General features: G+C 39.2%; 2 protein-coding genes and 2 non-coding genes across 5 annotated transcripts in view; all 4 read left to right on the top strand.

Moving 5' to 3' along the window:
- The window catches only part of Chd8 (chromodomain helicase DNA binding protein 8), a 61,897-nt gene extending 50,991 nt beyond the window's left edge, over window positions 1–10,906 (top strand). For both annotated transcript variants that reach the window (XM_077799384.1, XM_077799383.1), the window contains exons 27-39: window positions 120–249; window positions 1,615–1,690; window positions 2,449–2,503; window positions 2,710–2,917; window positions 3,285–3,493; window positions 3,579–4,298; window positions 4,520–4,671; window positions 4,963–5,265; window positions 6,150–6,263; window positions 6,456–6,635; window positions 7,210–7,326; window positions 8,253–8,306; window positions 9,925–10,906. In XM_077799384.1, the coding sequence (XP_077655510.1) occupies window positions 120–249; window positions 1,615–1,690; window positions 2,449–2,503; window positions 2,710–2,917; window positions 3,285–3,493; window positions 3,579–4,298; window positions 4,520–4,671; window positions 4,963–5,265; window positions 6,150–6,263; window positions 6,456–6,635; window positions 7,210–7,326; window positions 8,253–8,306; window positions 9,925–10,488 (2,882 nt within the window). In that variant the 3' untranslated portion in view covers window positions 10,489–10,906. The remainder of the gene's footprint in view (window positions 1–119; window positions 250–1,614; window positions 1,691–2,448; window positions 2,504–2,709; window positions 2,918–3,284; window positions 3,494–3,578; window positions 4,299–4,519; window positions 4,672–4,962; window positions 5,266–6,149; window positions 6,264–6,455; window positions 6,636–7,209; window positions 7,327–8,252; window positions 8,307–9,924) is intronic.
- Window positions 896–995, top strand: LOC113200718 (small nucleolar RNA U6-53/MBII-28). Its single transcript, XR_003303078.1, has one exon. It is a non-coding gene; the product is annotated as a small nucleolar RNA U6-53/MBII-28 (small nucleolar RNA).
- On the top strand, window positions 5,866–5,970 carry LOC113200719 (small nucleolar RNA U6-53/MBII-28). Its single transcript, XR_003303079.1, has one exon. It is a non-coding gene; the product is annotated as a small nucleolar RNA U6-53/MBII-28 (small nucleolar RNA).
- A 1,120-nt stretch (window positions 10,907–12,026) lies between the features above and the next one.
- Supt16h (SPT16 homolog, facilitates chromatin remodeling subunit) overlaps window positions 12,027–23,741 on the top strand; it is a 33,389-nt gene continuing 21,674 nt past the window's right edge. Inside the window, exons 1-2 of the mRNA XM_026414210.2 lie at window positions 12,027–12,171; window positions 23,630–23,722. Of these exons, the coding sequence (XP_026269995.1) occupies window positions 12,106–12,171; window positions 23,630–23,722 (159 nt within the window). The 5' untranslated portion in view covers window positions 12,027–12,105. The remainder of the gene's footprint in view (window positions 12,172–23,629; window positions 23,723–23,741) is intronic.

Genomic DNA, 23,741 nt, shown 5'->3' with positions numbered 1-23,741 from the left:
TTATATTCTGCATTATGAGCAAAGTAGTTCATGTATTATAATTTTTTCAGTAGTCAAAGTTAGCATAATGGCAAAACAAATCTCTTATTTTCTTCATTTTAAGACCTTTTTTCTTTTAGGCTATGAAAAATATAATACTATGAGGGCAGACCCAGCCTTATGCTTTCTGGAAAAGGCTGGTCGACCAGATGACAAAGCCATTGCAGCAGAACATCGAGTGTTGGATAATTTCTCTGACATAGTAGAAGGGTAAATTTTATTATTTAATTCTTTTAAACCTTTGCATGTACTCTACAAAGGTAATTAGTTGCTTGTGCTAAAAGGTAACATAATTCTAATTTTGAACACATTGAAATTCTTAATGATACTTATTTGTGGTAAATCCTTAATAAAGAATAAGGTTCAGGAGATAGGACTCTACAAACTGGTATATTCTATACATTAACATAAGATACATGGGGCTAAAGCTGTAGCTTTAGCTTAGTGGCAAACCACTTGCCTACCATGTGAGGCATTGGGTTCAATCCTTAGCACCACATAAAAATAAATAAATAAATAAATAAAAGGCTTCTGTCCATCTACAACTACAAAGAAAAAATAAAAATTATTTTAAAAAATTAAAATACAACTAAGTGGGGAAAGCACTATTACTCCCAAATGGCTTATTTAATATTCTATTCAATTTGTTTAATTTTTAATACTTTTCTACACAGTTACAGAAGCTGCTAACTAAAAGTAATGGCATTTAATATAATTCTCTTGAAATATAACAGACAGGCAAACATGTAATTTACATAAATTAAAATTTAAAGAGTCTCAGGCAAATTTTAGCTGTGGTATGTCATCTCCCAATAGTGCCTAACACATAAAAGTATTTATTCTGCTTGACTTCATGTCCCAGTGACGAGTTGCCATGCTGATACCGAGAGGGCATCATTGCCCTCGTTTGGGTGCCAGTGAGTTTAACAAAACTTCTCCATGGAGACCTGAAGGACATGTGAAATTGTTAGCTTAATTAACGAATACCTATCCATTCCTGCATGACTGAGAAATTTCTCTTAGATGAATATATATATATATAATTTCAGCTTGCATTGTATAGGACTCTCAAAGGAAATTGGTCATTTATTCATTGCAAATCACTTATTATGTCACCCTTCTGCTCAATAGAACAAAGTAGTGAAAACAAACAAAAGCATGGACCATTCAAATGAAATAATAAATGAACATTATGGAAGAGAGGGAGGAGAATGAAAAGGGGCTATCAAAAGAGAGTATTCTGATCAAAGTATTTCATTTTAAGCTAAGCATGGTGTTGCATGCTTGTAGTCTCTGCTATTTCAGAGGCTGATACAGGATGATCATGTGAACCCACAGGTTTGAGACCAATCTGGATAACATAGTGTTAACCTATATTTAACCAAAGAAAGAAAAAGTATTTCAAATTCAAGAAGTTATGAATGGCACTTTGCCATTTTCTCAGAAATGATCTGTCATTCTTCAAGCATTATATTAAAAACTGTTCCGTAGCAAATTACATGTTTGGCCAGATCTTTATCCTAGGTTCTTCTTATTGCTTTATTAACATTTTCTTTTGCCTCTTAATAATATTAGGGTTGACTTTGATAAGGATTGTGAAGATCCGGAATATAAACCACTCCAGGGCCCCCCAAAGGACCAAGATGATGAGGTAAGTAATTTTCATTTAATCTAGCTTTTCTCTACTGTAAATAGTTGTCCTCTCCCGTTCTTTAAATCTTTTTTAAGTTTTTTTGATTAATTTATAATAGAAATTAGATACCATTTGACACTATAAAGAATGAATAGAGAAGCATTATAAAATGCCAATGTGGGAAGATCTGGGATAGCTTTGTGGAGGAGGTGGCCTCAAACTGTACGTTAAAGGATATTACTTACATGTAAATTCCTAAATCTCATTATCTTTGTACCATTGATAAGAACTGATCTTTCAAGTTTTACTTTCCTGTTCTTTTTATAGTTGGTTGCTTCTAAATTTTTGTGAGGGCTCCTTTCATTAGCAATTTTTCTTGAGGGAATCGTGTATGGTGTCATACCCCTGCAATCCCAGAGACTTAGGAGGCTGAGGCAGGAGGTCACAAATTTACAACCAGCCTCAGCGATTTAACAAGACCCTGTCTCAAAATAAAAAATTTATTTAAAGGACTGAGATATGGCTCAATGGTTAAACACCCTTGGGTTTAATCCCTGGTACCAAAGAATTTGAGAGGATTTAGTGTTGTTGTAGAGCATTTGCCTAGCATACATGAGGTCCTAGGTTTAATTCCAAGCAACACGAAAGAAAGAAAATGAAAAATTTTTTGATTCCTTGATGCCACAGAAGGACATCCATAAGAAATTGATTTCAGAATTCTAATTTTCCCCCTTTTTCTGTCCACTCCATCCTGTGGTTTGCATCTCCTTTTCTAGGGTGATCCCTTGATGATGATGGATGAAGAGATCTCAGTGATCGATGGAGATGAAGGTAAACTTGTAGGTCACGTGGTACAGTTTTGGGTGGGGTTGGAGATGAGGAATTATTGACTGGATTTTATCCTGTCTGGGAATTTCTAAGAGCATTGACTTTGAGTGGGCTGACATATAAGTATTATCTCTAATATCTTTTCTGTTCTTCCTACTCATTATTCTGTGTTTTTGTGGTTGTTGTTTTGTTTTGTTTTTTTACCACAGCCCAGGTGACTCAACAACCAGGACATCTGTTTTGGCCTCCAGGGTCTGCCCTAACAGCTAGGCTTCGGCGCCTAGTAACAGCATATCAGCGCAGCTACAAGAGAGAACAAATGAAAATTGAGGCTGCAGAGCGTGGGGACCGGAGACGGAGGCGTTGTGAAGCAGCTTTTAAGCTAAAAGAAATTGCACGGCGAGAGAAACAACAACGGTAAACCATAGCTGAAAATTTGAGCTGAGCTATAAATTAAAAAAAAAAATACAAAAGGATGGATCATCTTTGCCTTGAATTGTTCCACCTCTGGCTCTTGAGAATCTCACTTATGTGGAATATAATAACCCCAGAAGGGTCTCTTGTGTAGACATTCTCTTTGAGTTAATTGCCTGTGTTATTTTCCCCCTTTCTTTGTTTGGTATTTTCTACATGTTATATAGTACCTCTCACTGCCTCTTCTGAATCTTCTTTTTGGTTGGTTTGTTTGCCTGTGTATTTTCAGGTATTGTAAACCATTCAAAGTAACAACCAGTTTTCCCTAGTTCCCCTAATCACTGTTGCCTTACTCCTCTTCCTTTTGTAGCTGGACAAGGCGTGAACAAACTGATTTCTATCGAGTAGTTTCTACTTTTGGTGTGGAATATGACCCTGATGCTATGCAGTTCCACTGGGATCGCTTCCGCACTTTTGCTCGACTGGACAAAAAAACAGATGAAAGCCTTACCAAGTATTTCCATGGTTTTGTGGCCATGTGCCGTCAAGTATGCCGCCTTCCCCCAGCAGCTGGAGATGGTGAGATTGGAGAGTCTAGGGTGAGTGGTAGTGAATGGCTGTAGAACAGCTCTGGTTCACCTCTCTTTCTACTCCTATTTTACAGAACCCCCAGACCCAAATCTGTTCATTGAGCCCATCACAGAGGAGAGGGCCTCGAGGACTCTGTACCGAATCGAGTTGCTTCGGCGCTTAAGGGAACAAGTTCTATGCCACCCGCTTTTGGAAGATAGACTGGCATTGTGTCAGCCTCCAGGTCCTGAATTGCCCAAATGGTGGGAGCCTATTCGTCATGATGGAGAGCTTCTACGAGGGGCAGCCCGCCATGGGGTGAGCCAAACAGACTGCAACATCATGCAGGACCCAGACTTCTCTTTTCTGGCTGCCCGTATGAATTATATGCAGAACCATCAGGCAGGAGCACCAGCTGCATCCCTATCACGCTGCTCTACTCCACTGCTACACCAACAGTATACCTCGCGCACTGCCTCACCATTGCCTCTGCGCCCAGATGCTCCTGTTGAAAAGTCGCCAGAGGAGACAGCTGCCCAGGTCCCCAGTCTGGAGAGTCTGACTTTAAAACTAGAGCATGAGGTCGTGGCCAGGAGCCGACCAATCCCACAAGACTATGAGATGCGAGTAACCCCCTCTGACACTTCCCCTCTGGTGTCCCGGAGTGTTCCACCAGTCAAACTGGAGGATGAGGATGATTCAGACTCTGAATTGGACTTGAGCAAGCTGTCACCATCATCCTCTTCTTCCTCATCCTCATCCAGCTCCAGCTCCAGCACTGATGAGAGTGAGGACGAGAAGGAAGAGAAGCTAAGTGAGTGCATGTGACAGGCTGTTGGAACTCTTCCCTTTTTCCCCCTCTGCTCTTTTCTTTCTTTTCTGAATGCATCCTCTTGAGAGAGATTCACATTTTGAGTTGATAAAATGTCAAAAGAGATCTGTTATTCTTTGGGCCTTTATTCAAAGCCCACACAATACCATTCCAATTTAACATTATTCTGCCATATTTGCTCACATGTTCTGTGTGATCTCTAGCTGCTGACCGGTCCCACCCCAAACTCTATGATGAAGAGAGTCTCCTGTCCCTCACTATGTCCCAAGATGGATTTCCAAATGAAGATGGAGAACAAATGACACCTGAGCTTCTGCTACTACAGGAAAGGCAAAGAGCTTCTGAGTGGCCCAAGGTAACAGCTTAATCCTTGAACATGCTAGAGTCAGAAGTAAAATGTAACATTGTATACAAGGAACATGGTTCTGGGTTTTGAGTTGTTCTGTTGTTATTTTTACTATGACTAATGCTGCATGTTTTTTCGTGAAACTCCTTCTGGTTGCTTTAGGGATCTGATATTACAACCACCCTTCTTTCTGCCTTATGATTTTTACCCATCCTAGTAATGATGGCATTGTTGTATGTCAGAGGATTACATAGTGCTCAGACCCTTAAAATGGTGTTTATTTCTTTTCTTCCCACTCAGGATCGTGTCTTGATAAACAGAATTGACCTCGTCTGCCAGGCTATACTCTCAGGGAAATGGCCTTCTAACCGCAGGACCCAAGAAATGATAACAGGAGGAATTTTGGGGCCAGGCAACCACTTACTAGACAGTCCCTCATTGACTCCAGGAGAATATGGTGACTCTCCTGTCCCCACACCACGAAGTAGCAGTGCAGCTTCCATGGCAGAGGAAGAAGCATCTGCAGTCACCACAGCAGCAGCTCAGTTCACCAAACTTCGTCGAGGCATGGATGAAAAAGAGTTTACAGTTCAGATCAAAGATGTAAGCTCAGCATGTAGGCAGTGGGAATTGAAGGAGGCTGTCATTCTTATTAGCCAGTTTCACTAGTAGCATACTAAATATATTTGGTTATCTAACTTTAAAAATGAAAGAAGGAAAAAAATATTAGAGCTCTCAAAGATACATTCAAGGAGTCATTGAAGTTAGGGAAGGGATCTCCTGATAACTAGATTAAAAGAATGTTTTGTTTTGGCAATTCTGGGGCTAGAAGCCAGGGCTTTTTTCTTGCTAGGCAAGTGCTCTGCCAGCGAACCACATCACTATCCCAGAAATAGTTTTTAAGGAAATCTATTCTGCACTAGGCTTTTAGGAAGCTAAATTCTAGATCTAAGATTGATTAAAAAAATAAATAAAATCCAGTTGGGGGAAGCTTCTTTTTGATTACCTGAGTATTGTGAGCCTCTTGTTAAAATAAGAAAAAAATCATTCCAGCTGAAATTAAGCCAGTGGTATTCTGTTTTATATATGCAAATTTTTATTTTCCTGATTCTCTTTCCTTTTGAACTTTACTAGCCAATCATTGAGTTACTTAAAGAAGAAAAGCTTTATAAATTGGTATGTGATAGGATAGTAGGATTTTTGCCCCTGTGATGAACTGCTGTGCTAATTCTGACATACCAGGTAGGGGGCTTTAAAACTGTTGGGTGTTAAAATGAACACTACTTCTCAGAAATCTATATCAAGAAATTAAATCTAAGGAAAAGGTTTTATTACATATGTGATTTCTACCCTTTAGTCAGATAGCCATCCTTCTCACCATCACTTAACCAAAGGATGAGGTTTAGCCCAGGTCTCCCAAAGCTTAATCTTTACTTTTAAAAACATGTGCCATATGATGTTTTGGGTGGGTGGGTTTGTCTTCCTAGGAGGAAGGATTGAAGTTAACATTCCAGAAGCACAAATTGATGGCTAATGGAGTAATGGGAGATGGACATCCATTGTTTCATAAGAAGAAGGGAAACAGAAAGAAGCTAGTAGAGGTAAGTGGTAGAAAAAACCTTTAACCTCATGATTAGACAAGTTCTTCTTCTTATGTCAAGTACTTGGTGAAAGCAGTTGGGATTGAGGGATTAAATGATGATTAGAGTTATGACTACCATTGGCTCTGTTACCCTTCCCTCCCTGCCCCAAAGAAGAGTATGTGCTCATGGGGGTGGATTCTGGGTTTGCAGCTGGAGGTGGAGTGCATGGAAGAGCCTAATCACCTTGATGTGGACCTGGAGACCCGGATCCCTGTCATCAATAAGGTGGATGGTACTTTGCTGGTGGGTGAGGATGCCCCTCGCCGGGCTGAACTGGAGATGTGGTTACAGGGTCATCCAGAATTTGCTGTTGATCCCCGATTTCTAGCGGTGAGTGACAGTTCCATTTAGCCAGATTTTAAGTCATTCTGTTGGTGTTTAAACTTTGTTAGAGAGAAAGCATGATGTGTCCTATCATTTTTTTCTGCATCTGCAAGATAGGGGTAATGATACATAGTCTTAGCTGGGCCTGGTGGTGCAGGCCTATAATCCCAGTGACTTGAGAGGAGGATCACAAGTTCAAGGCCAGCCTCTACAATTTAAGAGAAACGCCGTCTCAAAATATGAAGGACTAGGAATATAACTCTTTGGCAGAGTATCTCTGGGTTCAGTCCCCACTACCAAAAATAATAATACCCAGTCTTCCTTCCTCATAAAATGATTGTGGGTATCAAAATAGTGTTAAAAGCACTTCTTAAACTTAAATGCTAGCTAGTTATTTACTATTAAACTATTACATAAGCTACCTAATTTGGGGGGAGAGATCCGTTTGATGGCAGTTTTCCACTAGGACTAGTCCTTATATGCAAAAAAAAAATTTATTACCAAAGACATTAAAGTACCTTATAATTACTCCCGAGATGATTTCTGTTCCTCTAGGGTAACTGATACTTTCCTATTACAGTATATGGAGGAGCGCAGAAAACAGAAATGGCAGAGATGTAAAAAAAATAACAAGGCAGAATTGAACTGTTTGAGTATGGAATCAGTACAGACGGCTAACTCTAGGAATGGAAAAAAGGTAAGACTGAAGCACTACCACTTTGGACTCAAACTAGTTGTCAAAGGCTTTTAACAAATATTATAACTGTTTTTTTTTTTTTAATCTTCAATAGATCTGAGTAAAATTACCTTTGATTCACCAGTAAAAAATGTGGAATATATTTATTGGTATTCTTGAAGTACTGTGTATCTTCAGCTCTAATTGAGCATAAAGTTCTAAACATTCAATTTTAGTATTTTAAACATAAATACAAGAATTAGTAAGATATGTAGAACCTTCAGGGTTTATCCTGCTCTTCTCAAAACTAACGATATTTTTGGAAAATCCTTAGACCTTTTCAATATCTATACCCTCAAAAGTAGGGGGGTGCTGGTTTTTCTTTTTTTTTAATATTTTTTAGTTGTTGTTGGACACAATACCTTTATTTTATTTATTTTTATGTGGTGCTGAGGTTCAAACCCAGCAGCTTGCTCGTGGGAGGCAAGCGCTCTACTGCTGAGCCACAATCCCAGCCCCCTGTTCCCCTGTTTTTTTCTTTTCTTCTTTTTTTTTGCAATGCTAGGGATTGAACCCAACGCCTCACACATGCTAGGAAAGTGCTCTACCACTGTGCTACATCCCAGGCTAATCCTTTAAATTTTTTTTATAATTCTATATATTTTAGATGTGATTTGTGGGACCTACTTAGGAAAACAGTCATGGAGTTTCCCAATATATGAAGTTGAGAATTACTAACAATAATGTCAGTAATAGAAAATCAATTTTGGTTAGTAGGTTATTCCATATTTCCAAATGTACTCATCCCTTTATATAAGTCTTTATAAACACACACCTTTCCCCCAGTATAACCTGTTCTTGCCGCTTATACTTTTTCCTAGTCTCTCATGGTCATAGAAAATCATGACCATATCACTTAACTCTTTTTTTTTTTTTTTTTTTTTTAGAGACAGAGTTTCACATCGAGCATGATGTGCATTCCAGCAACTCAGGAGGCTGAGGTAAGCCAACATGTGCAATTTATCAAAACCCTGTCTCAAAATAAAAAGGGCTGGGAACTGGGCACGGTGGTGTATGCTTGTAATCCCAGGGGTTCGGGACGCTGAGGCAGGAGGATCACGAGTTCAAAGCCAGCCTCAGCAAAAGCGAGGCACTGAGCAACTCAGTGAGACCCTGTCTATAAATAAAATATGAAATTTAGGGCTGGGGATGTGACTCAATGGTCAAGTACCCCCGAGTTCAATACCAAAAAAAGGGCTGGGAGTAAATAGAGCCAAGTGGTAGAGTACCCTGAGTTCAAACCCCAGTACTGCCAAAAAAAAAAAAAAGAGAGAGAGAGAGATAAATTGAGTCCACCTGGGCTATGTTGCCCAGACTAGCTCCAAACTCCTGAGTGCAAGTGAGCCTGTTGCCTCAGCCTCTCAGTAACTTTTTTTTTCCCCTTTGGTATGGGGGATTGAACCCAGGGGCATTTAATTAGAGCCACATCCCCAGCCCTTTTTTGTATTTGAGACAGGGTCTCATTGAGTTGCTTAGGGCCTCACTAAGTTGCTAAGGCTAGCTTTGAGCTTGATATCTTCCTGCCTAAGCCTCCTGAGCAGCTGGGATTATAGGTGTGTGCCACACTACACCTGACAAAAAAAATTTTTAATGTAGAATTAACAATGAATCTAACACTATACTCTGACTGGAATCTGCAGGATTTTAGACATTTTTAAAGTTTTGTTGTTGTTGTTTTTGAGTCAGAAATGTATGTTCCCAAATGTTAGGCTTAGATTGGAAATAAAGCCTAGAGAAATATTTATCAACTTCCAAGAGTTTAAGCCTGTTCACCAAGTATTATGCTTAGGCCAGCTGCAAAACAGAGGTGCTAAAAGTAATAACTTCCAGACTCAATGAATATAATCAAAATTTATAGTCAGAACATCTAGAAGAAACCATTTAAAATTCAGATATGTAAAGGTTATGGTTTTTTTTTAAATTTTTTTGTAGTTGTAGATGGAGAGCATGCCATTATTACATTTGTCTTTTTATTTAATGTGGTGCTAAGGATTGAACCCAGTGCTTCACACATGCTAGGCAAATGCTCTGCCACTGAGCTATAACCCCAGCCTTTTTTGTTTGTTTTTTATAATGTGGAAAATTAAATTAATTTGGTAAGGTGCTACCCATAATCTTTTTGTGTTGCCAGCATCCAGCAGTCTTAATCTGACCCTGCTCTTATGTGGAAATAGATGATAATGTTATAAATATCAGTTACGCTACACTTCACATAAGATCATATGAACACCCTGCTTTCAGTAAACATTTAAATGAATTTTTTCAATGCATGTACTGAATCATTCACTGTCTTACCCAGATCTCTTAGCAAAGGTAAGCATTTTGAAACGATTAGATGGAATGTAGGTACAATGTAGTCATGGGGGGAAAGCAAAAATTCCTGGTTCACACAATCAAATTCTCCGTCTTCAGCATCAGACTGCATGAACCAGCTAAGTCTGCCATTTCCTTTTGCTCATTGCCACCAGTCAAGCCTAGTCTGACTGGACCTGTTTTGCCTTTCCTATTCCCTACCCCCTTCTTTCTTTCTTCTTACTATCTTCTGTTCCTTCCTCCCAGGGTCACCACACTGAAACAGTGTTCAACCGGGTTTTGCCAGGGCCTATTACATCAGAGAGCAGCAAGAAGCGGGCCCGTAGGACACGACCAGACCTTTCTAAGATGATGGCCCTGATGCAGGGTGGAGGCACTGGGTCCCTATCTCTGCATAATACCTTCCAACACAGCAGTAGTGGCCTACAGTCTGTGTCATCTCTGGGTCACAGCAGTGCCACTTCTACATCTTTGCCTTTTATGCCGTTCGTAATGGGTGGTGCAACATCATCCCCTCATGTAGACTCCAGCACCATACTTCATCACCACCACCACCACCCCCACCCCCACCATCACCACCATCATCATCCAGGCTTGAGAGCCCCTGGCTACCCCACTTCACCAGCGACTACCGCCTCTGGTACTGCCTTGAGGTTGCCACCACTGCAACCTGAGGATGATGACGATGATGAGGATGAAGATGATGATGATTTATCTCAGGGCTATGATAGCTCAGAAAGGGACTTTTCACTCATTGATGATCCTATGATGCCAGCCAACTCAGACTCCAGCGAAGATGCTGATGATTGAAGTCCCAGCATGGTCCCCATTGCTTGGGTGGCTGCTGTACTTTCATTTACTCTGGCCCTTGGACTCTGGAAAAGTGGGAGGGGCAGGGGAGATGTGGGGAAACCCAGGACTCCAGGAGGTGAAAAGGAAAAAGAAAACTTGTACCTGATTGCTCCCAATTTTGAGAGGATTGGGTGGGCAGGGGAACTCCTTAAATAATACGTGACCACTTCCTCATTTCTGGGGAAGGAAAGGAGACTTAGAGCAGCTGGTGCGCTCCCCCCTTCCTAAGACACCTCCATTAACCACAGACTATGTAGCGCTGGCCCTAGCCTCTGGCAGAGCCTGTTCCTGGCCGAACTGTGGATACAGCTGGAGGGTCAGGAACTGTTACCTTCCATCCCCTTGGCATTAATAAATTTAAGTTAATCCTTTTTCACTCTTCCTTGTTCTATATTTGCTCAAACCCAATGTAAGTATTAATTGTATGCATGGTGGCTAATTTTCAACACCTAAAATTCAATGCAGTTTGTACTGTCACCTTGGATAGAGAAGATGTTATTGGTACTCATCTAAAGGGTGTATATAAATGTAGGCAGTCTAGTTAGCTAAGGGAATGATCCGAGGTAAATAGGCAGAATATTCCAAACTTAAAGTTCTTAGAAGAGACAAGGACGAATTTCATTAACCACGTTTATTTTGTTTCTAATTAACTGAAATCATGGGGCTTTTAGGAAAGCCATAGAATGGTTATCATTTTTTATGAAGTGCAGCAAGGAGACTGGATGAAAGAAAAGGTGCTGTCACAACCTCAGCCCAGGGAAGGGGTCTGGAATAGGAACTAAAGGTTTTTTGCGCCTGCAAGCCAATTCAACCCGCCTCTTACCATCTCAATGGCTCAGACTGAACTCTAGGCATTTTTTTCCTTCTTAGGACCAAGTCCCACCTCTTGGCGTAGGTACTAGTTTATCGCGAGGGTGGGCTCCATTTCCTTGGACTGAGTTCTCCTTCGGCTTGTAGCACTGGACCTAGCTAGCACCAAGGATTCAGCCCTGGAGGAGTAGAGAATGTTGCTTTCCCATCACTTCCAGGAGGGGCTCAGCCGGTGCCACTACAGTCTTCCCTCTCGTATCCCATACCAGATTCCGCTCTTTCCGCTTCCCCTTCTTTCCCGATGGGTGGGGCCCTTACACCAGCGCTCGGCAGCTCCTGTGGGGCAGAAGCTGCCTCCCATCTTCTCTCCCCCAACAGCTACAGCCTTGGCAAAAATTCGGAGCTCCTGGAAACCGCGGCGGGGCGGAGAGTGAGGGCGGGGGCAGAGCGTCACGTGACAAGTCGACTCGCTTGTGGCGGTGGCGAAGTTGACCAGAAACCCCGCGAAAATCGACTTTTTTCTTCGCTGCACATTTTGTTGATTTCCCCCTTTTTATCAGTGTCTCTGCCCACCCTCCACGGAGACATAATAATAATTTAAAAAAAAACTTAAACGCTATAGGGACCCGGAAGCGGAAAGGGCATTTTTTGAGGTTGATACTTCCGGGTCACTGAGAGAGTGCGGGATTCCGGGGCCGAAAGCGGGTGGCGGAGCAGGGACCTCGCGTGATTCTCGGAACCCGAGGAGAAGCGGTGTCCTGGGCGATGGCTGTGACTCTAGACAAAGACGCTTATTATCGGCGAGTTAAGAGACTGTACAGCAATTGGCGGGTAAGGAAGATCCTGTAATTTCTCCCACGGAGCCCCCCTCAGCCATCCCATAATAACCCTGTTACTCGGCGCCCTTTTTTTTTCTCTTCTCGTCTAGAATTCCCGGGTTTAGTGTCGCGCCCTTTTCATTGCTCTCAAATCACTCACCGTAGGACGCAGCCAGTGCCACCTGGTAATAGGGAACCCCCCCGCAATTGCCCAACCCTGCGATCACCATCTTCCCCGCGTGCCGGCCCGGGTCATGCATAACAGCCACCTCTCGCCGTCTCTTCCCGCCCTAGAAGAAGCAACATCTTTCCCTCCCACTCTAATCACGCATTACTGATCCTCCTGCGGTGTTCACACACACCCACGCACTCTCTATCCCTCAAGAACCACGGTGTTCCAGGCCAGGTCCCGCCAGAATTAAAACATCTTTGTAAAGAAGGGATGGAGGGGCAAGGGGAATGTGGGTCGAGCCCTTCGCTTTTATCGTTTGCGGGCCTTTTGCTGGAGTTAAAAGAAATAATGTTCACACGCAACTGCTTCGTGTTTTAGGCCCTGCTGTGAGTAACAACAGACCTAACACTGAAAACCCTTAGGCTTTAGTAATGTAAAACCAAAACAAAAACATTGTGATGCTTAAAATCTTATTAGCTTCCCAAGCTGGTAGGTATCTGGGGCACGTGTTCAGAAAAACGGTGGCAGATCTTAGTCTTTCATTAAAAATTGGGCAGTTTTGCTGCTTTAAAAACGTACATAGTTAAAACTTATTTTTAACGATAGTAATTTATTAACTGAATAGTGTGATTGCATGCTGTGATGCAGCCTGAGCTGTATAACCTGTCTGGCCTCAAACAGTGCTACCAAGGGAATACATAACTATAATGACTTTAGAAACCTGCAAATGTTCTGACAAAAATGATCAACCGTGATTTCAGCATTGAAAATTATCCTTAAGATTGATTCTCTGCTGAAGGAAAGCTATAAAAATTGGTTATTTTCCTGCCATTCATAAAAAAGATACTTGCTCATGCTTGTTTTTGAGTCTGAGTTAGATAATTGAAGATAAAATGGATTCTCAGTTGCATTTTTAAATACTTCTTAAAATTTTTTTAGTTTTTGGTGGACGCAATATCTTATTTTACCTTTATGTTGTGCTGAGGATTGAACCCAGTGCTCATGCATGGTAGGTGAGCACTCTACTACTGAGCCACAATCCCAGCCCCCTCTGTTACATGTTATTAAAAGTAAAAATTAAGAACTCCATGCTAGATGAATGCTGAACATAAATTTTGTTTTGAATTTTTTTCCCCTGGTACTGGGGATTGAACCCAGGTGGGCTTTACCACTGAGCTACACCCACAGCCCTTTTTATTTTTGAGACAAAGGGTCTTCCTAAGTTTCTAAGGCTGGCCTCAAACTTGTGATTGTCCTGCCTCAGCCTCCCAAGTTGCTGGGATTACAGGCCTGTGCCTTCACAGCTGTTTTGAAATTTTTATTGTTTAATTTCTATCAAGTGACTTTACAGCCTTACTATCACATATTTATATTTGAACATAATGTGTGTGAGTGAAAACTTTTTTTTAATTTATTTTTTAGGCATAGTTGGACACAGTACCTTTATTTTATTTATTTATTTTTATGTAGTACTGAGGATTAAACCCAGGGCCTCACATGCTAGGCTAGCATTCTGCTGCTGAGCCACAACCTCAGCCATGAGCGAAAACTTTTTTCAAGTATTTTCTAATCCTTATATGTTAGTAATAATAAGAAGCCCTCTCTTCCATCCATAAACCCTTAAATTAAACACCTTTGATGTCGTTTCTCGTCCCAGTGATTCAAATTTCATCAAGTTATTTCATTTTAAAGTTAATGTAAACAAAAGGCTTTATTGTTTCTTAATTACAGTTTTCATAACTTACATCCTAAAAAAAAGTGTGATACCATGGTTTTTGGTTTTTTTTTAGATAAAGTGTGATACCATGATTTTTTTTTTTATCTGAGAAGAAATTTATAAAATTTATAAAACATTAACCCTTGTGTTTCTAATACAGTCATCCCTAGGTTTTGGTGTCTTGGGGGGTTGGTTCCTGAACCCTGCCCTCCTTAAGTATACCCAATCCTCAGGTGCTTAAGTAGCATATATAAAATGGTGAAGTATTTTAATATAATCTATGCACATCTTATACTTTAAATCATCTCTAAATTATGATACCTACAATTAAGTGCTCTACAAATGGTTATAGTACTGTTTAAGGAATAATGCTAAGGAAAAAATACTTTTCATGTCCCAAAGAGATATCATCTGTCATCTTCTCCCCCACCCCCAAAATATTTTTAATCCATAGTAGGTTTAATCCTCAGATGAGAAGCTCATACATGGCAGGTTGAATGTAGTGCTATGTTAGAGACTGTCATTTAGTCAAAAATCAAACATAAGACTAGGAGTATAGTTCAGTGGTAGAGAGTGCTTACCTAGTTTCAGAGGCCCTTGGTTAGATCCCCAACTCCACTCCCCCCCCAAAAAAAAAAAAAATCACATAGGAGACCTCCATTGTGACTAGAATTTGTTAATAGTGTATGACTCTTCTTGGACATTTGAGTGTTGTCCATTCTTAAATCTTAGTTATTAAGTTAGAACTGCTAGGAATAAAAAGGGTTTGCAGCACCTGTATGGTTCTGCTTTAAAAAAAAATCCTAGTGGAGACAGGCATAATGGTATATGCTTATAATCCCAACTAATTGGGAAGCTAAAGCAGGAGAATCTCAATTTTGAGGCTACTGAGCAACTTCATGAGACCCTGTCACAAAATGAAAGGGGCTGGGACTGGACAGGTGGCACACGCCTATGATCCCATTGGCTCAGAAGACTGAGGCAGGAGGATTGAGAGTTCAGGCCAACCTCAGCAATTTAGCCAGGCCCTAAGCAACTCAGTAAGACCCTGTCTCTAAATATTTTTTAAAAGGGCTGGGGAGATGGCCCAGTAGTTCAGTGCCCCTGAGCGCAATCTCTAGTACCAAAAAAATAAATAAAATAAAATGGGCTGGGGATATAGCCTACTTGTAGAGTGCCCCTTGGTTCAATCCCCAGTACCATCATAAAAAAATCCTAGATGGTTGTGGTGGAGCATGGAAGTGGCCTGTGGATTTCTCTCCTCTGTCCTCCTCTTACTGGGTAGGTACTTAATCAGGGATGTTCAGCATGTTCATGATTATGACATTTTAGTGTAATATGGTTTATACTGCTGGGGGGGGGAGGGGAAACAAGAGGTTAATCATTCTGGGGTTCTAGCTGCTTTGAGGGTGAATGTTAATGTTCAGGTATACCTATTAATTTTTTGAGACCTACTGGCTAGGACATCCTGCTGTAGATAAACCTTGACTACACTCATCTGCCTTTTATCTTGAAGGATTCCACAAAGCTATTTGTAAAGAAATACTGATTCAATGCATTCATTCATGCAGTTCTTTACCAACTGTCAGAATTGGAGTGTTGAATGGCTACAACCCCAGAAAGGATATTTGCACCAATGAAGAAAACTAATAAAAAACAAACTTTTTTTTTTTTTTTTTTTTTTTTTTTTTTTTTTTTTTTTTTTTTGGTACTGAAGATTGAACCTAGGAGTGCTTAACCACTGAGCCATATCCATTTTAAGACAGGGTCTCACTAAGTTGCTTATGGCCTTGCCAAAATCCAAGGCTGATCCTGAACTAGCAATCCTCCTTCCTCAGCCTCTCAAGCCACTGGGATTACAGGCGTGCTCCTCAGCACCCAGCTCAAGACTTCTCTTGACTGCAGCTTTCTGGCTCTTTGACTTAAATGGTGACTTGGTTTCTTGTTCTGGACTGTTCTGTAAGACTAGGCAGCTGTGCTCTGTGGCTCAGAAAGGTTTTTTGAAATATAAACAATTCTCGTACTACTTTCAGCAAAGCAGTGGATTGGTTTCATTCATCTCACATTTATTTTGTTTTTCAAAATGGGGGTCTAATTATGTTGCCCAGGCCCGAACTGTCCTCGAGGCCCCTGGATCAAGCAATCCTCCTGACTCAGCCTCTTGAACAGCTGGCTGTAGGTGTGCGCTGCTGCACCCAGCTTCATCTCAGCTGTTATGGTTCTTGTATCTTTGGAGCAAGATAGAGAAATATTTAAATAATGATGTGGTCTTTGAATGAAAAAGAGTTAGGTGGAAATAAATTCCCAGATAGGTTAATTTTGTTGTTGTTCCGCTTACTCAACTTTTAAATGTCTAGTTATCTACATTTTATATTATTTTTGTGACATATAGTAGTCACTCAGTAAATGGTAATGACTGATTTAAGTTTTCATGTATCTGTTGGTTTAAAAAGAGATTTCTGTCTAGGCTCTACTTATAGGGACAATATGTCCTGCCTTTCCTAGAGCTGTTTATCTGTTATCTCTATTATTGGTACACCTTTTTCTCACAATTTTCTCAGTTTGGATGATAAATTATTTGGATAGGTAGCTAGGGTGGTGTTTGTATGGCAGTGTCCACTTAATTCAAAGGAAGGTATTTGTTCTTCTGCAGTATTTCCTCAACTTTTAATATTCAGATCCCATCTTTATAATTTTAGAATCCTTACCAACTATTATGATATTTTCTTCAATTCTCACCTGAAAAATGTTTTTCACTTAGTACATGCACATTGTTATAGTTCTGAGAAAGGTTTAAAACAAGTAAGAAGCAACCACTTTTGAGTTTCTCTGTTTCTTTCATGTTTCTAAAATCTGTGTAGTGCTATTTCTTGATTTGTGAATGGTGGATATTAACTCTTGGGTAAATTCGAATTTAATTTTTTTATACTACACACTTATCCAAGTCCTCTACATTCTGATACTTTTAAAACTTTTTTGTAACATGGTTATGAAAAAGTTTCTAACAGGAAAACTGAATTTTATAGTGAACCCATATACCCACCACCTAAATGATACAATTAACATTTTATTATACTTGCTTTATCATATGTACATCCTTAATTTTTTAAAATATTTTTTAGTTGTAGATGGGCACAATATCTTTATTTATTTATTTTTATGTGGTGCTGAGGATCAAACCCAGTGCCTCAGCCATGCTAGGCAAGTGCTCTACCACTGAGCCACAACCCCAGCTCCATCCTTAATTTTTCTTCCTCAATTTTAGTAAAATCACTTGTCAGTATTTGCATTGTTATTCACATATAAATATTTTCACTGTTGGGTTAAGTAAAGGAGTGGTGAATACCTTTCCTTTTCTCTGCAGGGGGTTTGATTTTGTTTGGTTTGCTTTTTTTCTTTCCTATATTGAGGATGAAACTCAGGGCCTTGCATTTAGTAGGTAAACTGCTTTTCCACGTGTTAATTTTTCCTGGATTGCCTCCGGGTTTTTTTTGTTGTTGTTGTTGTTGTTTTAAACAAATGTCCCATCCTTAATTTTTTAAGTCCTTTCATTGTCCTGCTCTTTCTGATATAGGTTGCTCTCAAGGCCTTTTGAACCTTGGCCTTTCCAATGTTGGATCCCCTGTATTTTAGAACCCCAGTTTGGGTTTTATCTTTGTTTTTTTTAAAGCCTTTTCTCTAAGAGCTTTTTAAGAAAGGATGCTTAAGTACTGGGATGTGGCTCAGTGCTAGAGTGCTTGCCCGGCATGTACAAGACCCTGGATTTAATCCTCAGAATACAAAAATATAGGATGCATAGAATACAAATTTCCTGAACCCTTTTTTTTTTTTGTCTTCAGAAATAATAAGTGTTGTTATGCTGTGTTAGTTTTTAATCACAGCAATAAAATACTTGAAATAGATAAACAACTCATAGAAAAAGTTTATTATTATTATTATTATTATTTGGTTCACGGGTTCCAGTCAGTAGACAGTTGACCCCCTTGTGTTTGGGCCTGTAATAAGGCAGTATGTCATGGCAGGAGTGCGTTGCAAAAGAGGCTGCTCATCTTGTGTTAGCCAAGAAGCAAAAAGAGTGGGGAAGGGGCTGGGTTCTAATTATTCTCTTCAAGTTCATGCTCCCAATGACATGACTGCCTTTCACTACACACCTACTAATGTTTCTACCACCTTGCAATAATGCCACAGGCTGGAGTCCAAGCCTATAACACATGGGCTTTTGGGGGACATTCAAGATCAAAAGTATAACATCTGTCCTCATTTTTATTTAATAATATATAGTTCACTAAGTATATCATTTTGAGTTTAAAATAATCTTAGAATTTTGCTGAGTGTGGTGGCACATATCTGCAATCCCAATGGCTCAGGAGGTTGAAGGAGAAGGATTGCAAGTTCAAAGCCAGCCTCAGCAACTTAGTGAAACTCTGAGCAACTTACGGAGACCCTGTCTTAAAATAAAAAAGTTCTGGGGATATGACTCAGTGGTTAAGCACCCCTGGGTTTAATCCCCTGTACCTAATAATAATAATAATATTAGAATTTTGAAGCCACGGTTTATCAGTCTTCAAGCTTTTAGTATTTTGAGATGGCTGATATGATTCTATTCCATACTTCGAGAAGGGGGGGTGTCTGTAATATGTATGCTCTGTGTGTGTGGTCTGTTCTTTGAAACTTTAAAATCATCTCCAGGTTGTTCTTGTTGTTGTTTTCTTTCTTTGTGGGGGATTTCTTTATTTTGGTTTTTTTTTTTTTTTTTTTTTTGATACTATGGCTCGAACTCAGGGCCTGATGCATTCTAGGGAAGTACACTACAACTGAGCTACGTGCCAGCCACTTATCCCTTGGTTTTGAAATTTCCCATGGTGTGCCTTGGTATGTATTTTTTTGTTTTGTTTTATGGGGGTTTTTTGTTTGTTTGTAGTTTTTTTTTTAATATTTATTTTTTAGTTGTAGTTGGACACAGTACCTTTATTTTATTTATTTTTATGTGATGCTGAGGATTGAACCCAGGGCCTCACAGGTGCCATATGAACACTTTGCCACTGAGCCACAACTCCAGCCCCTTGTTTTGTGTTTTTAACTTAAGAATTGCGAGAAACTTTTTTAATCTCAAACTCACATCCTTCAATGCTGGAATCTTGTAATTCTTGTTCATTTCCTTCCCTCCATTTCCTCAGTGCTTACAAAATACTGAAAGCTATAGTATATTCATGATAAGAGCCTTGGGGATAAAACCTCTTAGAAATTAAAAATAATAGCTGAAATAAAAAATTTGATGAGAGATGAGGGGAAAAAAGTGAAGGAACAATTCCTGATGAGAAGACTTAATATTGAAAATAAAATATAAAGATAAACCACAGATTTAACCCAAGAGATCTAAAATTACTGATCGGGGGTAGGTTAGTGAAGGGCCTGGTATGATGGTGGTGCATGCCTATAAACCCAGCCATTTGAGAGACTGATGCTGGAGGATTACAAGTTCAAAAACCAGCCTTGGTAATTTAGCAAAACCCTAAGCAACTTAGTGAGACCTTGTCTCAAATAAAAAGGGCTCGGGTTGTGGCTTAGTTGTTAAGCACCTCTGCATTTAAACACTGGTACCAAAAAAAGAGAAATGTGCTACTACCTTATAATATTAATGAAGAGTCTCTTCCAAGTAAACCTTTTTCCTTTAGGTTTGTTTCTTTCTCTTTTATTTATTCAAACAGCTAGAAAATCAAAATGAAGCTTAGTGACTTTTTTTTTTTTTTTTGGTACCAGTAATTGAACCCAGGGGCACTTAGTCATTGAGCCACATCCCCAGCCTCTTTTTTAAATATATATTTTATTTAGAGACAGTATCTTTGTTTATTTTTTTTAAGAGAGAGAGAGAATTTTTTAATATTTATTTTTTAGTTATCGGCGGACACAACATCTTTGTATGTGGTGCTGAGGATCCAACCCGGGCCACTCGCATGCCAGGCAAGCACGCTACCGCTTGAGCCACATCCCCAGCCCTTTAGAGACAGTATCTTGCTGAGTTGTTTAGTTGCTGCTCTTTGAACTCAGGATCCTTCTGCCTCAGCCTCCAATCTGCTGGAATTATAGGCATGTGTCACCACACCTGACTAAGAGTGTTTGTTGGTCACTTAGGATATAACAACTCTAGCTCTACTTAGCTTACCACTCTGCATTCTTTTTGTCTTCACACACACACCCCCCCCCCCAAAAAAAACAAACTATTGAATTCTTTAAACCTAAATACGTTTAAGAAATGATACTTTAGAGCTGAGGTTGTAGCTCCGTGGTAGAGTGCTTGCCTAGCATGCATAAGGCACTGGATTTGATTCTCAGCACCACGTGCAAATAAATAAAATAAAGATCCATCAACAACTAAAGATCCATCAACAACTAAAAAATCTTAAAAAAAAAAAAAACAGAAAGAAATGATACTTTATATCATTACAAATGGAAAATTGTGTCAGTTATCAAAAAGTAGCTGTTAAAAAATAAAAGCAATAAAACACAACTGTGTTATTAAATTATAGCAGATGTTAAGGACTAGAACCAAGCAGGTACATTCTTTAGATTAAAAGGATGTTACTTTTGCTGTGATTGGTTTTTGTTTGTTTGTTTTTTGGTACTGGGGATTGAACTCAGGAGCACTTGAGGACTGAGCCACATCCCCAGCTCTATTTTGTACTTTATTTAGCAACAGGGTCTCACTGAGTTGCTTAGCACCTCAGTATCACTGAGGCTGCCTTTGAACTCGCGATCCTGCTGCCTCAGCCTCCCCAGCCACTGGGATTATAGGCCACCAAACCCAGCTTGTGATTGAATATTTGAAGCCACATTTGGGTACCACTTAAAATCATCTCCTTTTGAATTGCATACTTTTTGAGTGGGCTAGGGATATAGCTCAGTTGGTAGAGTGCCTGCCTAGCTTGGGTTGAGATAGACACCATTCTAAGCACTTTACACAGATTTACTCAGATATTCTTCAAAGTAATGCTTATAGACGAAGTCATCAATATTAACATCCTACCTGAAAAGATAATCAAGTGACCTTAACTCTCCTTATAATTACAAATCAGAAACCTTCCAAAGAAACCCAGTTTTATCTTTAGAATTCTAATAAAAGTACTCTTTTCGTTTGTTAACTGAAAAAAATACAGATGGCAAGAAAAGAATAATTTTACCTGCTATTGTATATAATAGTATGTATATATCAGTTAGATTTTATTTTCAGCATTTCTTGTAATTCTCCCTAGCCATCAGGAAAAATCAGAACTACAGTGAAATACTATCTTACCTCAGTAAGAAAAAAACAGTACCAAATTCTGGTCATAAGTACTAATGGTAAAAGTTGTTTCCAGTCTAAAGGAAAACAACGTTTCTGAGTGGAAATCAACAGAGGACTACATATAGTTAATTTCTTTGCATCATATAATTTAACTTATAGAGAACAACAGTGAACCCCCTGTTTATTTTTATTGGTAACTAGAAGCCTTAAAATATGGAAGACTCTTACATAGGTGGTTTTGGTTTTTTCTTCATTGGGGAAGCCAGAATTACCAGCCTTTTGGTATTATAGAGCTTTTCAAGAGTAGCAGATGATAGGAGGACTTAACATGTCTCAATGTCAAAACCTACAACAAAGCTGTGGTAATCAAAACAGTGTGGCACTGTTATAGATAGACATGTAGCTTAATTAAATAGAATGAAAGTCTGGAAATAAACCTTTATGTTTATGATCATTTGTTTTTGTGGTGCTTGGGATTGAACCCAGGGCCTTGTGCATGCAAGGCAGTACTCTACCAACTGAGCCTTATCCCCAGCCTCTGGTCATTTGATTTTTTGACAGGAGTGTTGTAACAATTCAATGAAGAAAAAGATATTTTTTAACAACTCATTGGAATAACTAAATACTTACATGGAAAAAAATAAGTTTGATTGTTACTCATACCATACACAAAAATAAATTCAGGGGCTGGGATTATGGTTCAGTGTCATGGTACATGTCTAGCACATGTGAGGCCCCATGTTTGATTCCCCATAACTATGTTAAAAAAAAAAAAAAGAAGAATGAATCACATCTAACTATAAGAACTAAAACTGTGATTCAGAATGAATCACATCTAACTATAAGAACTAAAACTGGTCTGTAAGTATAAGTAAATCCTTTATGGCTTTTGGATTAGATAAGTCACTAAAGACACAAGAAAACAGAAAAATTGAACTTTTTCAAAATTAGAAACTCTTGTGCTTCACATTATTCCTTCAAGAAAATGAGTAAACAGTCTACCAAATAAATAATATTTGGAAATAACGTCTGATAAAGGATTTTTTTTTTTTAAAGAGGAGAGAGAGAGAGAGAAAGAGAGTTTTTAATATTTATTTTTTTTAGTTCTCGGTGGACACAACATCTTTGTTGGTATGTGGTGCTGAGGATCGAACCCGGGTCGCACGCATGCCAGACAAGCGCGCTACCGCTTGAGCCACATCCCCAGCCCATGATAAAGGATTTTTATTTAGAATATAAAAACTCTTGCAACTCAGTAATAAATCAGTTACAAATTGGACAAAGGATCTGAGAGGGCATTTCTCCAAAGAGATATACGAATTATCAACCATCACTTGAAATGGTACTAATTTGTACCCATCTGATGACTATAATGAAAAAGATAATAGCAGGTATTGGCTTGTGGAAAAATTGGAAGTTCGTACATTCTTATTAGGAAATAAAATGGATCAGTCACTGGAAAACAATTGGTAATTCTTCAAAAAATTTAGACAAAGGACCCAGCAATTCCTCTCCTGAGTATAGACCCAAGATAAGTATATTTACACAAAAGCTTATACACAAAGTGGGAAGATTGGAAGTTCAAAGCTTGCCTCAGCAATTTAGCTGAAGTAGTAGAGTGCCCTGGGGTTCAGTCCCCAGTGTTGGGGGGGATAAAGGTATACAGAGGTTCATGGCAGTGTTGTTCAAAATAACCCAAAGTTGGAAACAGCCCAGATTTCCAGCGACTGGTGTTTGGATAAATCAAGTGTATGTCCACATAATGAAATTGGATTCTAAAAGGGAGTGAACTATTGATAATATACTGCAACACAGATGAACCTAGAAAACATTACGTGAAAGAAGCCAGACACAAAGGCACATATTATTCAATTCCATTTACATGAAAAAATGTACAGAATAGACAAATCCATGCAGACAAAAGTAAGTTAGTGGTTAGTGGTTGCCTAAGTCTGGAGAGGAGGCAGAAAAAGATGAAGAATGATTGCTAATGGCAGAGGGTTACTCTTGGGGAAGGTGAAAATGTTCTAAACTTAGATCATAGTGATGATTATGTAATTGAATATATTAAACATTATACACTTTAAATGTACAAATTTTATTGTATGTGAATTCTATCTCAAGCTGTTTAACAAGTAGAATGTAAGTAAGAGCTATGAGGTTGCCAATCAGGCATGTATCTGAAATTTGGAACTTATATTAGGAAAATTAAACATATCTCTAGTAGATGTTCAATCTGTATTTTTGTCTCATTAAGGTTTGAAAAGAAAGTAACAAAATTACTTTTTTATTTTTTTTAGAAAGGAGAAGATGAGTGTGCCAGTGTTGATGCTATTGTTGTATCAGTGGGTGTTGATGAAGAAATTGTTTATGCCAAATCAACTGCATTACAGGTGAGAGGTTTGTAGCAGT

This window comes from Urocitellus parryii, chromosome 6 (genome assembly GCF_045843805.1).
Source record: "Urocitellus parryii isolate mUroPar1 chromosome 6, mUroPar1.hap1, whole genome shotgun sequence".
NCBI classification, from domain to species: Eukaryota; Metazoa; Chordata; class Mammalia; order Rodentia; family Sciuridae; genus Urocitellus; species Urocitellus parryii.
The sequence above is the reverse complement of the archived record's forward strand: the minus strand, read 5'-3'. Positions and strand labels throughout refer to the sequence as shown.